Here is a 12,507-nt window from a genome sequence, read left to right as displayed (position 1 = left end):
CAGCGGTTGGGTTAAACATTTAACCCAACCGCTGGGTCAAAACAACCCAATTGCTGGGTTTGTCCCTATTTTACCCAGCACTGGGTTGTATTTAACCCAGCATTTTTTTAGAGTGTGCAAGTAACCCTAATCCTAACCCTAACCATATATTACTTAAATGTATAATTTTTTAAGGACACCTTAAAGTGTAACCCTGTATTATATTTGCCTAACTTAATTTTTCATGTGGGGAAATTTTATTTATTTATTTACATAGCCAGGTGGTAATGAAGATGATAAATACTCCCTAAAGCAATTCTCTAACCTGCTCATAAACTAAATCAATGTATTTAGGTAAAGTGGGACGCCTTTGGTTAAACTTGTAATTTAGATGCCCAGATGTTTATATTTTAGATACCCAGATTTAAATAAACACATGCATTCATTCATTCACTCATTCAGCCTCTATCTATCATACTATATAGAGACTGTGTCTGTTCCCCGAACTAAAAAAAAAAAAAAAAAAAAACGTCCAAGCCAATTTAAGGATAACAATTTAATTGATGTTCAACAAATAAAAAACAGATATAATAAAGGTAAACAAATGATAAAGCTTGGCTTAATGAATATTAGATCCCTTTCTATGAAAGCGTTTTTTGTAAAGGATATGATTACAGAGCATAACCTATGATCTACTGTATGGCTGACAGAAACCTGGCTAAAACCAGAATGATTAAAGGCAGAGTAAGTGATTTCTGGTAGCCAATGTTGATATTTGAAATCACCAAAACAAACACGCCCCTACCCCAAAAGGGTCTTGCCCCTATTTTGATAGCTCCGCCCCACATACTCTCCTCCACATCACGAGTAGACACGCCCCTTATTGCTGATTGGCTACAAGTTTGTTTTGCGATTCGGCCCGAATCAGTTTTCTAAAGTGTTTTTGAAAAATCACATACCCTGCCTTTAAATGAGTCTACCCCTTCAGTGCCTTGCTTTCTCTTTCTTTTCCTCTGTATCGGATATTCCTGACTGCATATTCATTTCTGTTGTGTAAAAAGTCATTTATGCATGTCAATTATAAAATAATAACTGATTGTCAGTTTATTGAATGAATATGAGTAGAATTAGTGAAGGTTCAAGGTCACAGGAATGTTGGTTTACATATAGTGAGCAACCTTATAATCTAGAAATGAAAATATGAACATCAGAGGGCTTACTTCCTTTCATGATGAGGGAGTCCTTCTTTGAGGTGTAGCCACAATCACCAGGGTCATATTGCTTCAGTCAAATGTATTTGATCGTTTAAACAAATAGTATCCATTTCATGAAAGACCATTGAAACTGAAAAAGCCATTGAGCACAGAACAATCAAGTTTAAATGAATTCACCCTATTGCATATAAAAAGTATATGTAATAGCTTTGCATTTAAGATTTAAGAGTAATATTATTTAAGGGTTATATTTTGTTTTGATTGTACGTGTTGTTTATTTATTTTTATTGATCTATTTGTTTGTTTTTGTATTGACATATTTGTCACAATCTCTCAAACCCCTTGCAGCTCTATTATGAACCTTTCTGGTGTTGTGGGAATTCCCTGTTCTACATTCATGTCCACAGTTTCCCTAATTTTACATCATGATACTGTCACAACTGGTTTACAGAACGTACATTCACCATGTCTATAATAATGTAACCATATTTTTGGGGTTCAACGATTTAATCACAAAGTCAAACACCAAAAGGAGTTTTCAAGCATCGAAGCAATAAAAGCTTTAAAAAAAATCCCCATTAATGAGAATGTGTCCTGTTTCATTTTATTTTTCCTGTGCAAAAATAATGACTATCACACACATTTTTACCATGATTTGCAGACTATGGCAAAAACTCATTAGAAGACATTAAAAGTCTCTGGATCACAGTGCAGCCCCTAAAAACTAATTCATTGTCATTTTAAATCTTCTAGGTTTTACCAGTCAGCAAGTGGCTTAAAATACAATAAAATTTAGTATGATCACTTTTTTTTGTATATATTTTAATAAGTACAGGTCAGAATGAGTATGTTGTTTCATTTTTACACAAATATATCAGTTACACTGAATGACGATTAGCTATTTTACCCATATTTTGACATTTTATTTTCACAAAAATCACTTGAAACTTTAAAGTAGACACGGTACTTGCATTTAATATGCTTTCTGTGTATATAAAAAATGGGGTGCTTCATCTTTGACCCTTTTATGATCAGTTTTTTTTTTTTTTTCAGAGAGGCCATATCAGTCACACGATGAGGGAATTAAACACTTTGCTGTTATTAATATATATATTTTTTTTTTCAATTACGATATCTTCCATCAACTATTACTTTAACAAAACAATATTCTTGTATTCTCAATAAAATGATTTCTTCATTTGCACGTTTGATTTAACTAAGTTGACTTTTTTATTAAATGTAGCTTGCAAAAGAGAAATGAGTATGCTTCTAAAACATGAAAAGGGCTCCTTGAAATTGTGAGTGTGAAATTTAGAATCAACATTTGAGTCTATAGAAATGACAAACTTTTATTTTGTTACATGAACTGTGTACTACATCACGGAATATAAAGCATAATAACTTTACAAAAGCAGCCCTGGTCACTTTATTCATGTTGAAATACAACGAAAGAAAGAAATAGAAATTCATAATATAGTTCCGAGTTTTCTTGAAGAACTTTTGAGTGAAGCGTGGGAAATCTTCACTGACCCAGTAATCAGATGTAGCTGTATTTTGATATCAGACAGACTCTACACTGAGTACTGAGTAAGCAAATGACATCAGTGCGATCCTTGATCATATCCAGCACAGATTCATTTCTCCATTAGATAATAGCTGTGTAGTCCACAAAACATCCTTTAATCATGCAACGAATGTATTAGTAAATAATTCACAGATCCGCTAATACTAATCCACCTCGACAGCTATTCAAGTCTCACATATTCTTCTGTGGCTGTTCTCTGTTTCTCTCTCTCTCTCTCTCTCTCTCTCTCTCTCTTTTTGAAAGAACTGTTCAGAAAAAGTGAAACTGATGGTGTCTGTTAGGGGGAATACCATGTCCTTATTATGCATGCATATAGGTTATTTCCCAAAAGCATCCATGCTTAAAAAGTGTCTGTCACAATATTTGTGACATGGAGAGTTTATGCAGAGGAAACATTGCTTATATGATGCTTGTTCAGGAAAACTCTTTTCTTTGTTCATAAACTAACAGTGGTTCTGAAGCTAACACAGATCAGGTAGTTTGTGCAGCTGTAATCAATAGCGCTCTCAAAAAGGGAAAACAGCAATTTGATGACTATAGCCCCTAAATTTGTATTTAGTAGTTCATTTTCTGAGGATAGTAGATCAGGTCTTTCAAGTCCATCTAGAAATGACTTACTTCATCTCAGTGAGCCATCCAGTGTTGCGACGTCTTGTTCCTGCAGCGCTGCACATCTCTGAGCTCTGACTGCTTGTAACAAAGACATTTGTTGGCTCAGAACCCTACCTTTTTACCACCGTACCGATTTCCACTGAACTCCTCACTTGACGTCTCATGCAAACGGTCTATTGCTCCACATCCTTCCTCTGCTGTAGTCTACTCCGAATTCTAAGAATACGGAAAAAGCGACTTCCTTGGTTGCAGAAGAGCTTGACAGCGTGCTGTGTCTGCACATGGCAGAGTTTTGTGCTTGTCTGTTGGTCTTATGAGAGCGTGGCCAGAGTTCATCTGCCCTCTCTAAATTTCCCCTGGGCCTCTCCCTTCACCTGGCTGGGAATTGTGTGTGTGTTAGTCACCTTACAAGGGACAGTCCCTTTTGATAGCAACACTTTCAGTAAGCAATACCTTGGACAGGGACTCTTGCAAACGTCTAAGATGAATGGACCCAGGGTCCATGCTGAGATACCTCTTGCAAGGTTTATTATATTGCTATTCTTAAAATATTGCTATTCTAAAAACTCCAAATCCTAATTTATTACATCTGTGAAGAGTGAAGAGTATTTGTTTTGTTTTCATACGTATGTATTTATTTATTTGGCTGAAGAAACAAACTCATTAAAATGAAAGACATTCCCTTTTAAATGAACTATTTTCATATTCATAATTATTTTTGTTCATTTACTTTTTATTTAATATGATACAATGCTTGTCTTCTTTCGGTAAATTATCATAACCAGACTGATTGAAATGAAAGACATTCTGTTTTTAAATAAACTATTTTCATATGATAATTTTATTGAAAGAAGACAAGAATTGTAGCATTAAATAACTAAAAAATAAATGTACAAAAATAATTATGAATAAACAAACTAACTGAAAGACATTCTCATTTTAAATACAATAAACTATTTTCATGTAACTGTTTTATCGAAAGAAGACAAGAATTGTATCATATTAAATAAATAAAAATTAATGTACAAAAATAATTCTATGCATAAATAAACGAATTAAATTGAAAGACATTCTCTTTTTAAATACAATAAACTATTTTCATATATGATAATCTTGTCAAAAGTGGACAGGAATTGTATCATATTAAATAAACAAAAAATAAATGTACAAAAATAGGCTAATTATGAATAAACAAACAAATTGAAATGAAAGATTCTCTTTTTAAATACAATAAACTATTTTCATATGATCATTTTATCAAAAGAAGACAAGAATTGCATAGCATTAAATAAATAAAAAATAAATGTACAAAAATAATTATGAATAAACAAACTAATTGAAATGAAAGACATTATCTTTTTAAATACAATAAACTATTTTCATATGATAATGTTATCAAAAGAAGACAAGAATTGTATCACATGAAATAAATAAAAATAAATATATAATTCATGGTATGAAATTAATTAATATTTCATAGTTTTATTTTCTTCTAACTGTTAATTGAGACAACAGAACAAAGAAAGAACCCATACTTAAAACAATTTTGTTATGTAATGCGTTTGATGATGAAAAGCACTTTCGATATTGTCTCATACCGAAGGTAAAGAAAAGCCTGAGAAACAATTATATCTGCTGTCAAATGTATATGTCTTGTGTGAGACCATTACATCATCCTGTACCTCATCATTCTGTACTTATTTGACCTTCTGTGGGTTCTGCACTGATGTCATCGTTCTGCCAAAAAAAATTAACCTTAACTGTCCCCAAAAAGGCTTCTATTTGCATAAACATTTTGGTGAATCATAAAGTTCCTTGCTATCTAAAAGAGGGAGGGTGGCATACAGGAAGTCAGAGCAAAGTTTGTGAGTATGGCGAACAGGAAATCAACGCAATGTTCATCCCCACCCGTCATCCTAACTTGCAGGCGGGGCCTTTTTTTGTTTATTTGCGTATTGTCTTTGATGTTGCCTGGACAGATTTAAAGTCAGGTTTAATTAGATAACGCATTTCACAATACATATAGTTTCAAAGCAGATTTACAGATTGGATTTCTATAGTGTAATACTAATTGTAATACCGCATCACAAAAAAATGTATGCAAATGTATGCAAACAAAAATAATAATAAAAAATGTATCAATGCACATGCATTCTCTAATTAGGAACTTATTTCTACATTTAAAATTAAGTATTTAATAAATACATTTTAATATATATATTTTTTTTATTTTTAAACTAAATTTCACAACCATTAAAAAATATGTTCTATATAGTATGAATGTATGTAATATAATCCAGACATACCGGTACTACATTCTTCATGTGCTCATTATCCTCTATTGTGACCTCATGCGGTAATAAAGTAGAGAGAGTCAATCTAAATCTAAAAAGTAGTAATTAGGAAGTCATCTGGGTATATTTGTGAATTCTGACATACTGCTCTTCTCACATACTGTTTTCCTCCCACTATTCTGGGAAGAAAAAAAGAAGCCAAGAAAAAATACTTCGGTATACTGACTTTTGTGAGTAAACAGCTGATTCCTATGAATTGACAGCCTGTCTAATCTTCAGTGTGTTTAAACACTATTTGGAAATGACAGTGTATACAAATATAAGCTGTTTCATAAAAGAAGTCTCAGAAAATTACATAGAATGACTGACTGTAGTAAAACTGAAAGGCATCAAGTGATTCGGAATCAGAGTTAATAATAAAATGTTTATCTGGTCAAATCTGGTCAAGACTCTTGACAGACTTTTTAGATTTAGCATATATGTCTTTTCTTTAGCATATATGCATCAGTGGTAGTCATTGACAGTATAGGCTAAAACCAACAAAATCAAGAAGGTTCAGCAGTGCAGTGGGCAACTCTCTCCCCCCAGACTTTCCCAGCTCAAAAGTATGGGCAGATTTGTGGTTTCAATGAATCTACAAGAAGAAAGAAAGAAAAAAAAACAATAACACAGTATTCTCCCCACCCAAGAGGAGCCAGTGCCAGTAAACTCAATGCTGGTCATATTTACTGTTGAAGAAACTGAACTCCCACAGTTTACAATGTACTGGCTTGCTTGTTTGCTGTTTAATTAATGGATTGTTAAAAGTACTGAACTGTTCTCATTAGCCTACATATTACAAAGATGTTTTTGTTTGTTTGTTTTGAAATTAAACTAAGGATTATGTGGATTGAAATATACATAACTTTAATGAAAGCATAAGAGTTTTGACAGATTGAATAGCAGTGTGATCAGTTTGGGATTTTTGTTGCAAAGAGCTTTGAAAATATAACTACAGCTTTCATGTTAAAATTGCACCAAATTGAAGTAAGTAAATAAATAAATACGTTAAATTCTGGTTTGACATTTATTACAAACACATTAAAGATCTACAATAAATTAGAGAGAGCTTTGGTGATAACTAAATGAATATTTAATTACTTCAATACTAATTTGTTGGTAGAAATTACTGCTTAAAGTGAAAAAAAATTGAAAGATTTTGGGGGGAAATTGGTCAAAAACCAACATTTACACACAAACTGACCACCAACCGCAACTTTAAAATGCCTTTTTTATTTTTAGCTCAACTGTCACAGAATTGTGGGAATGCACAAGATTGTGGGAAATCATAGGCAGCGAAGAATACATCTATGCTGCCTTCATTAAAAAGATATCTTTTCATTCCATTTATGCAAGCAGAAACTGAATCAGTTTGAGTGGATAGGGCAGATTTACAGGGAGTGCAAATTTGAATGTTATCTGCATAACAGTGGTAGTTGAAACAGCGTCAATGGGGTAGCATATAGATAAAAATATTAGTGGCCTGAGAACAGATCCTTGAGGAACACCTTGCTTCAGAGAGACAGTAGGCAACTGAAAAGTATGCACTGAGATGTAGAACTCTCTATCAGAGAGACAGAGACTTGGAAAACCAAGAAAGAGCAACACCTGTGACATCTACATCCGAGAGGTGGGAGAGAAGTAAATAACGACAAATGGTTTCAAAGGCGAACTGAGGTCTAGTAATATAAGAATACAGAATACAGTTGGTCTAGTAATATAAGAATATCAATCCTTGAAAACCCCATTTTATCAACAATAAAATTACAATGAAACAAAAAAAACATTAGACAAAATATTGGACTAAAGTGTCGTTACTACATTTACCACAAGGGGTCGCTTTTGAATCAATGTATCATGAATCTATTAGGATTCTACTTTGTATAACGCCCAAACACGTCTAACGTAAAAGGAATGGTCTTCTCTAATAACAGTCAGCGTTTATGCAAATAGACTACTTAAGGAACCAATGTGTGCTGCGTTTTTTAATTCATGATTCAATATGTTAAATACCAAAGCTTGTCATCAATAATGATGATGAATAAGAAGTGAATAAGTTTTTAATTTATGATTCATTATGTTAAAAACCAAAGCTTATCATCAATTGTGACGAAGAATGAGAAGTGAATAAGATGAAATCATCTCAATCTTAAGCAATGTCCTAGCTGGTTTAAACAGGTTTTAGCTAGTTTAGAAAGGATGTCACAGTCTGGTCAAATCCCTTCTATAACAAGGCTGGGAGACCATCTTCTAGGACCATCAATCTACAGTAGTCAACATTTGAAGTGGATAAAAACCTTTCATCAAAGTTGTCCTAAAACCTAAAACCAAAATGCGTTCTTGTCTTAGGACAACTTTGATGAACTTTTTTGATCCACTTCAAATGTTGACTACTATAGTTTAGGCTAGTTTAAGATGTTTTTAGCCAGAATGTTAACATGTACGTGTACAACTTTCTATAACTGTTTGTTTCTCTTTGGGTCTTTTTTCATTATTTTATTTTCATTTATTGTTTTAATTTAAGAGTTGCACATATTTCAGAATGGAATTAAAAATGTCTTTTGAATTCTAGCCTAGTTCCAGTTCTAGTTCCATTCTAGTCAATTTGAATTTGATGTTCATTTTCATTTTAGATGTAAAATATATTATATTGTGCTTAACCACAGCCATGTGGTGTGTTGTACCACAGCCATATCACCCTGCAGCCCAAGACTGGTTGCCCACTAAAGCTAAAGCAGGGTTGAGCCTGGTCAGTACCTGGATGGGAGACCTCTTGAGATGGTCCTCACTGCAGAACACAAGATCCAGAGGGCGTGGTTGAATCCAGATCCAATTCCTCCCACCTTACATATACCTAAACCTACCCGTCTCCACCCCCTAGATGTGGATCCAACCACGCCCCCTGGATCTTGTGTTCTGCAGTGAGGGGCTACTGGACCTCTTGGGAAAACTAGGTTGCTGCTGGAAGAGGTGTTTAGTGAGGCCAGCAGGGGGTGCTCACCCTGTGGTCTGTGTGGGTCCTAATGCCCAGTATGGTGACGGGGACACTATACTGTAAAAAGCACCGTCCTTCGGATGAGACGTTAAACCGAGGTCCTGACTCTCTGTGGTCATTAAAAATTCCATGGCACTCCTCGTAAAGAGTAGGGGTGTATCCCCAGTGTCATGACCAAATTGCCGCCACTGGTCCTTGTCAATCATGGCCTCCTAATAATCCCCATCCACTTGATTGGCTCTATGACTCTCTCTCCTCTCCACCTGTAGCTGGTGTGTGGTGAGTGCACTGGCGCCGTTGTCCTGTGGCTGCCGTCACATCATCCAAGTGGATGCTGCACACTGGTGGTGGTTGACCCCCCATACGATTGTAAAGCGCTTTGGGTGTACAGCAATACACATTAAAGTGCTATATAAATGCATCATTCATTCATTTACAAATGAAAGTAAGCCATCGGGGTTTCTGAAAACATGAGGGTGAGTGAAAGATGACAGGTTTACAGGCAGTGCAAATTTGAATGTTATCTGCATAACAGTGGTAGTTGAAACAGGCTGATGTATAAACTGATCTAGGGGTTGTGTATAGATAAAAACTGTAACGGTCCAAGAACAGATCCTTGAGGAACACCTTGCTTCAGAGAGACAGTAGGCAACTGAAAAGTATGCATTGAGATGTAGAACTGTCTATCAGAGAGACAGGTGGAAAAGCAAGAAAGAGCAACACCTGTAACACCTACATCTGAGAGGCGGGAGAAAAGTAAACAATGACAAATGGTTTCAAAGGCGAATTGAGGTCTAGTAATATAAGATTATTACATAATAAAATAATAATTGATTATATTATATTATATATTCATATTTCTGGATGAACTATCCCTGCAAGAAGGATAAAAAATATTCCATCAAGTGTAGAGAAAACGTGTCTGTATTTCTTTAGGCTCCTTCAGCTTTTGTTGATATAGGCTAATTTATTAGTCTATTATAAGTAAGGTTTTACTCCTCTAAATCTATTTTCTAGACTGGGCAGTGTTTTTTTTCTGGACTAAATACTTTATTTATTTTTACTACTCTCTTGTCAGGTAGTTTACCTTCCACTTTTTTTTTTATTTGTGCGGTATCATTTGCGAAAATGTAACCATCACATGTACAGCTACACCGGCAGTGAGGGAGTTAACAAGTACATACTTACGCAAAGAAGGCGGGGCCCCGCGCTCTGGTCCTTTTCCGGAAGATGAACGGGCATAACAATATGCTGCTGATGGGTTTCGCGAGAAACTAAACGCGCAGGCGTGTTGCGGTGTGGGTGGATTTAGGGGCCCGCGTGAACAGGGCGGCGTTTCTATGGTGAGGTCTTTAATACGCCACATGGACCCGGACACATCTCACCTTCTGCGTCTGCTTTTATCGCATTTTTCGGATGATACATTGCAACAGCCAGCTACATCTCTCACGTATCGGTCGTAGTCGTGTATTTTAGTTGTGTTTATAAATTTAAGGCCTCTCGGCGCTTATCAAGTGTCTCTTTGAAGCTTTTATGTAATGATCCGCTCTGGCAAGGAATATTCTGGACTCTTGTCTTAGCTGAGAACCGGTTCCAGTCAAGACGTCACGTTTGGAAATGCGTCTTCCTTCTTGGATAGCTACAACTTGACCATCTGTGAATAATACATTGCATCATATAGTCTCTAGATCTCTCCCACAGGTGTCTTTCACATAAAAGATGCGGATCTGATTAAACAGCTGAGGATGCCCACCTCCTCGGTCATTTCATCATTCGTTCACCGAAGACAGATTTGACGTTAATGTTTCGCCAGGAGGTCGGTGTCCTGTCTTTTATTCCGTCTTGTTCGTACCTTTTCCAATACGAGCAGAGGAACATGTCTCGGTATAATATCTACAGTCTGCTGGACTGGATGTATGGAGGGGTGGACCCCATGTTTGAGGGCAATGGAGGGCCTGAGTGCGCAGCCTTCCTCTCTCCCCGGCAGAGAATATTTGAGACTCTGATCATTGTGTTCATTTCTATCCTGGAAGTGGTGGTGGCCATCAAAAAGTTAAATGTCCCTAAAGAGGTCAGAGATGTGGGGAAAGATGGCAGGAGGAGTAAAGAAGACACCTGGGGCAAGAACCTGTTGCTTGTGGCTCTGTGCATGACTTTTGGAGTTGAGGTTGGGTTTAAGTTTGCCACGAAGACTGTCATCTACCTCCTCAATCCATGTCATGTGGTCACAATGGTGCAAGTAAGCATATTTCTGATAAAATCCTAAAAAATATATTATATTGTGCAGATGTGGTTCTGACAGCTGATAACTGAAAGGCTGTGTAGTTTCAAAATCCCTTGAACAAAGCATTCAACTTCAGATTACTTAATTGAGCAGCATCTGTATTTAGTGAGTAGTAAGTTGCTTTGGGTAAACTAGCTTTTGAAGCAATACATTGTTTCGTTTCCAAGCATTGAATGTCAGTGCATGCCCTGCGAATTTAAGAAACATGTTCCTGCATTGCACAACACATACCTAGGTGCAATTCTGAACTTGTTATCATTTGTGGTTCCTCTCTACAGTTAGCTGGCTCTCAAACATAGGAAGGAAATGAGAGCTGTCACCACATTTAAAAAAATAGATCAGTTCTGAAAAGGAGGAAGTATTGAAATGTGTTGTGCCCCTTTTTGCAGCGGTTTAAACTGATGTGCAGTTTAGCTGTACCAGGTGAATTAAGAGTAATCCGTTTCACATTCAGTCAGTGTTTTTTTTTTTTTTTATTGACATGAAAACTTATTCAATTGAATCTTCCAAAACCTGTCTAGGTTATATTACATCCCAAAATTAAAATAAAGAAATATACTGGTCCTTAAAGGTATGCTTCACCCAAAAAATTAAAATTCTGTCATATTTTTTGGCAAAAAATAATTACAGAGGTTGGTTGGGTATTTGACAAATAACATGAACATTAACTTTTATTTTACCATAAAGATTTTAGATAAAAAAAATCAAAGTAAAGTGTATTATTTATTTCAGTAAGAAGGAACAAGAGGCAGTGTTGTATGATGAATGTAGTCACAGTTAAAGCCACAGTGTGCAGCTGAGTGACACTGTTCACTAATATAGTTAAGTCTTTAGTGCCTTATTGATTTTTGAAAGTGGTTAGGTAAAATGTTGAAGACACAAATTTTCATTAAAGCTTACTTCAAGCAAATGCATTAAAGGGACAGTTCACCCAAAAATGAAAGTTCTATCATTTACTCACCCTCAAGTTGATCCAAACCCATATGAGTTTCTGTCTTCTGTTGAGCACAAAAGAAGATATTTTGAAGAATGTTGGTAACTAAATTGTTGGTTATATGGATACTATGGAAGCCAATGCCTACAGTTTGGTAACCAATATTCTGCTAAATATCTGTGACTGCATTCATTATATAACATGCTTGTTAGGTTCACTTGATTTACATTCACATTCGCATAATTTCCAACATATTTGTGAAGACTGAAGTATGAATATCCTTTCCATTAGCTGTAGAGTCTTTGTACTTTGTGTTTGAATGTCTCATCACAGCAGTATCAAGACTTTTCATAAGAATTAAAAGTAATATCACCGTTCAAATCTCAGTATGTGCCTGGGATTAACTTAAAGGGTTAGTTCACCCAAAAATGAAAATTTGATGTTTATCTGCTTACCCCCAGGGCATCCAAGATGTAGGTGACTTTGTTTCTTCAGTAGAACACAAATTATGATTTTTAAGTCCAGCCGTTGCAGTCTATCAGTCGTATAATGCATGGCAATGGTAACAAAA

General features: G+C 35.5%; 1 protein-coding gene across 1 annotated transcript in view; it reads left to right on the top strand.

Moving 5' to 3' along the window:
- Nucleotides 1–9,947: 9,947 nt before the first annotated feature.
- Nucleotides 9,948–12,507, top strand: part of LOC107713168 (transmembrane protein 164-like) — a 23,921-nt gene continuing 21,361 nt past the window's right edge. The window contains exon 1 of the mRNA XM_016518600.1: nt 9,948–10,957. Coding sequence (XP_016374086.1) covers nt 10,520–10,957 — 438 coding nt within the window. The 5' untranslated portion in view covers nt 9,948–10,519. The remainder of the gene's footprint in view (nt 10,958–12,507) is intronic.

The sequence above is a fragment of the Sinocyclocheilus rhinocerous genome, unplaced genomic scaffold (assembly GCF_001515625.1).
Source record: "Sinocyclocheilus rhinocerous isolate Xijiao unplaced genomic scaffold, SAMN03320098_v1.1 scaffold387, whole genome shotgun sequence".
In the NCBI taxonomy this organism is placed as follows: domain Eukaryota; kingdom Metazoa; phylum Chordata; class Actinopteri; order Cypriniformes; family Cyprinidae; genus Sinocyclocheilus; species Sinocyclocheilus rhinocerous.
This window is presented reverse-complemented; position numbering and strand designations above follow the sequence as displayed.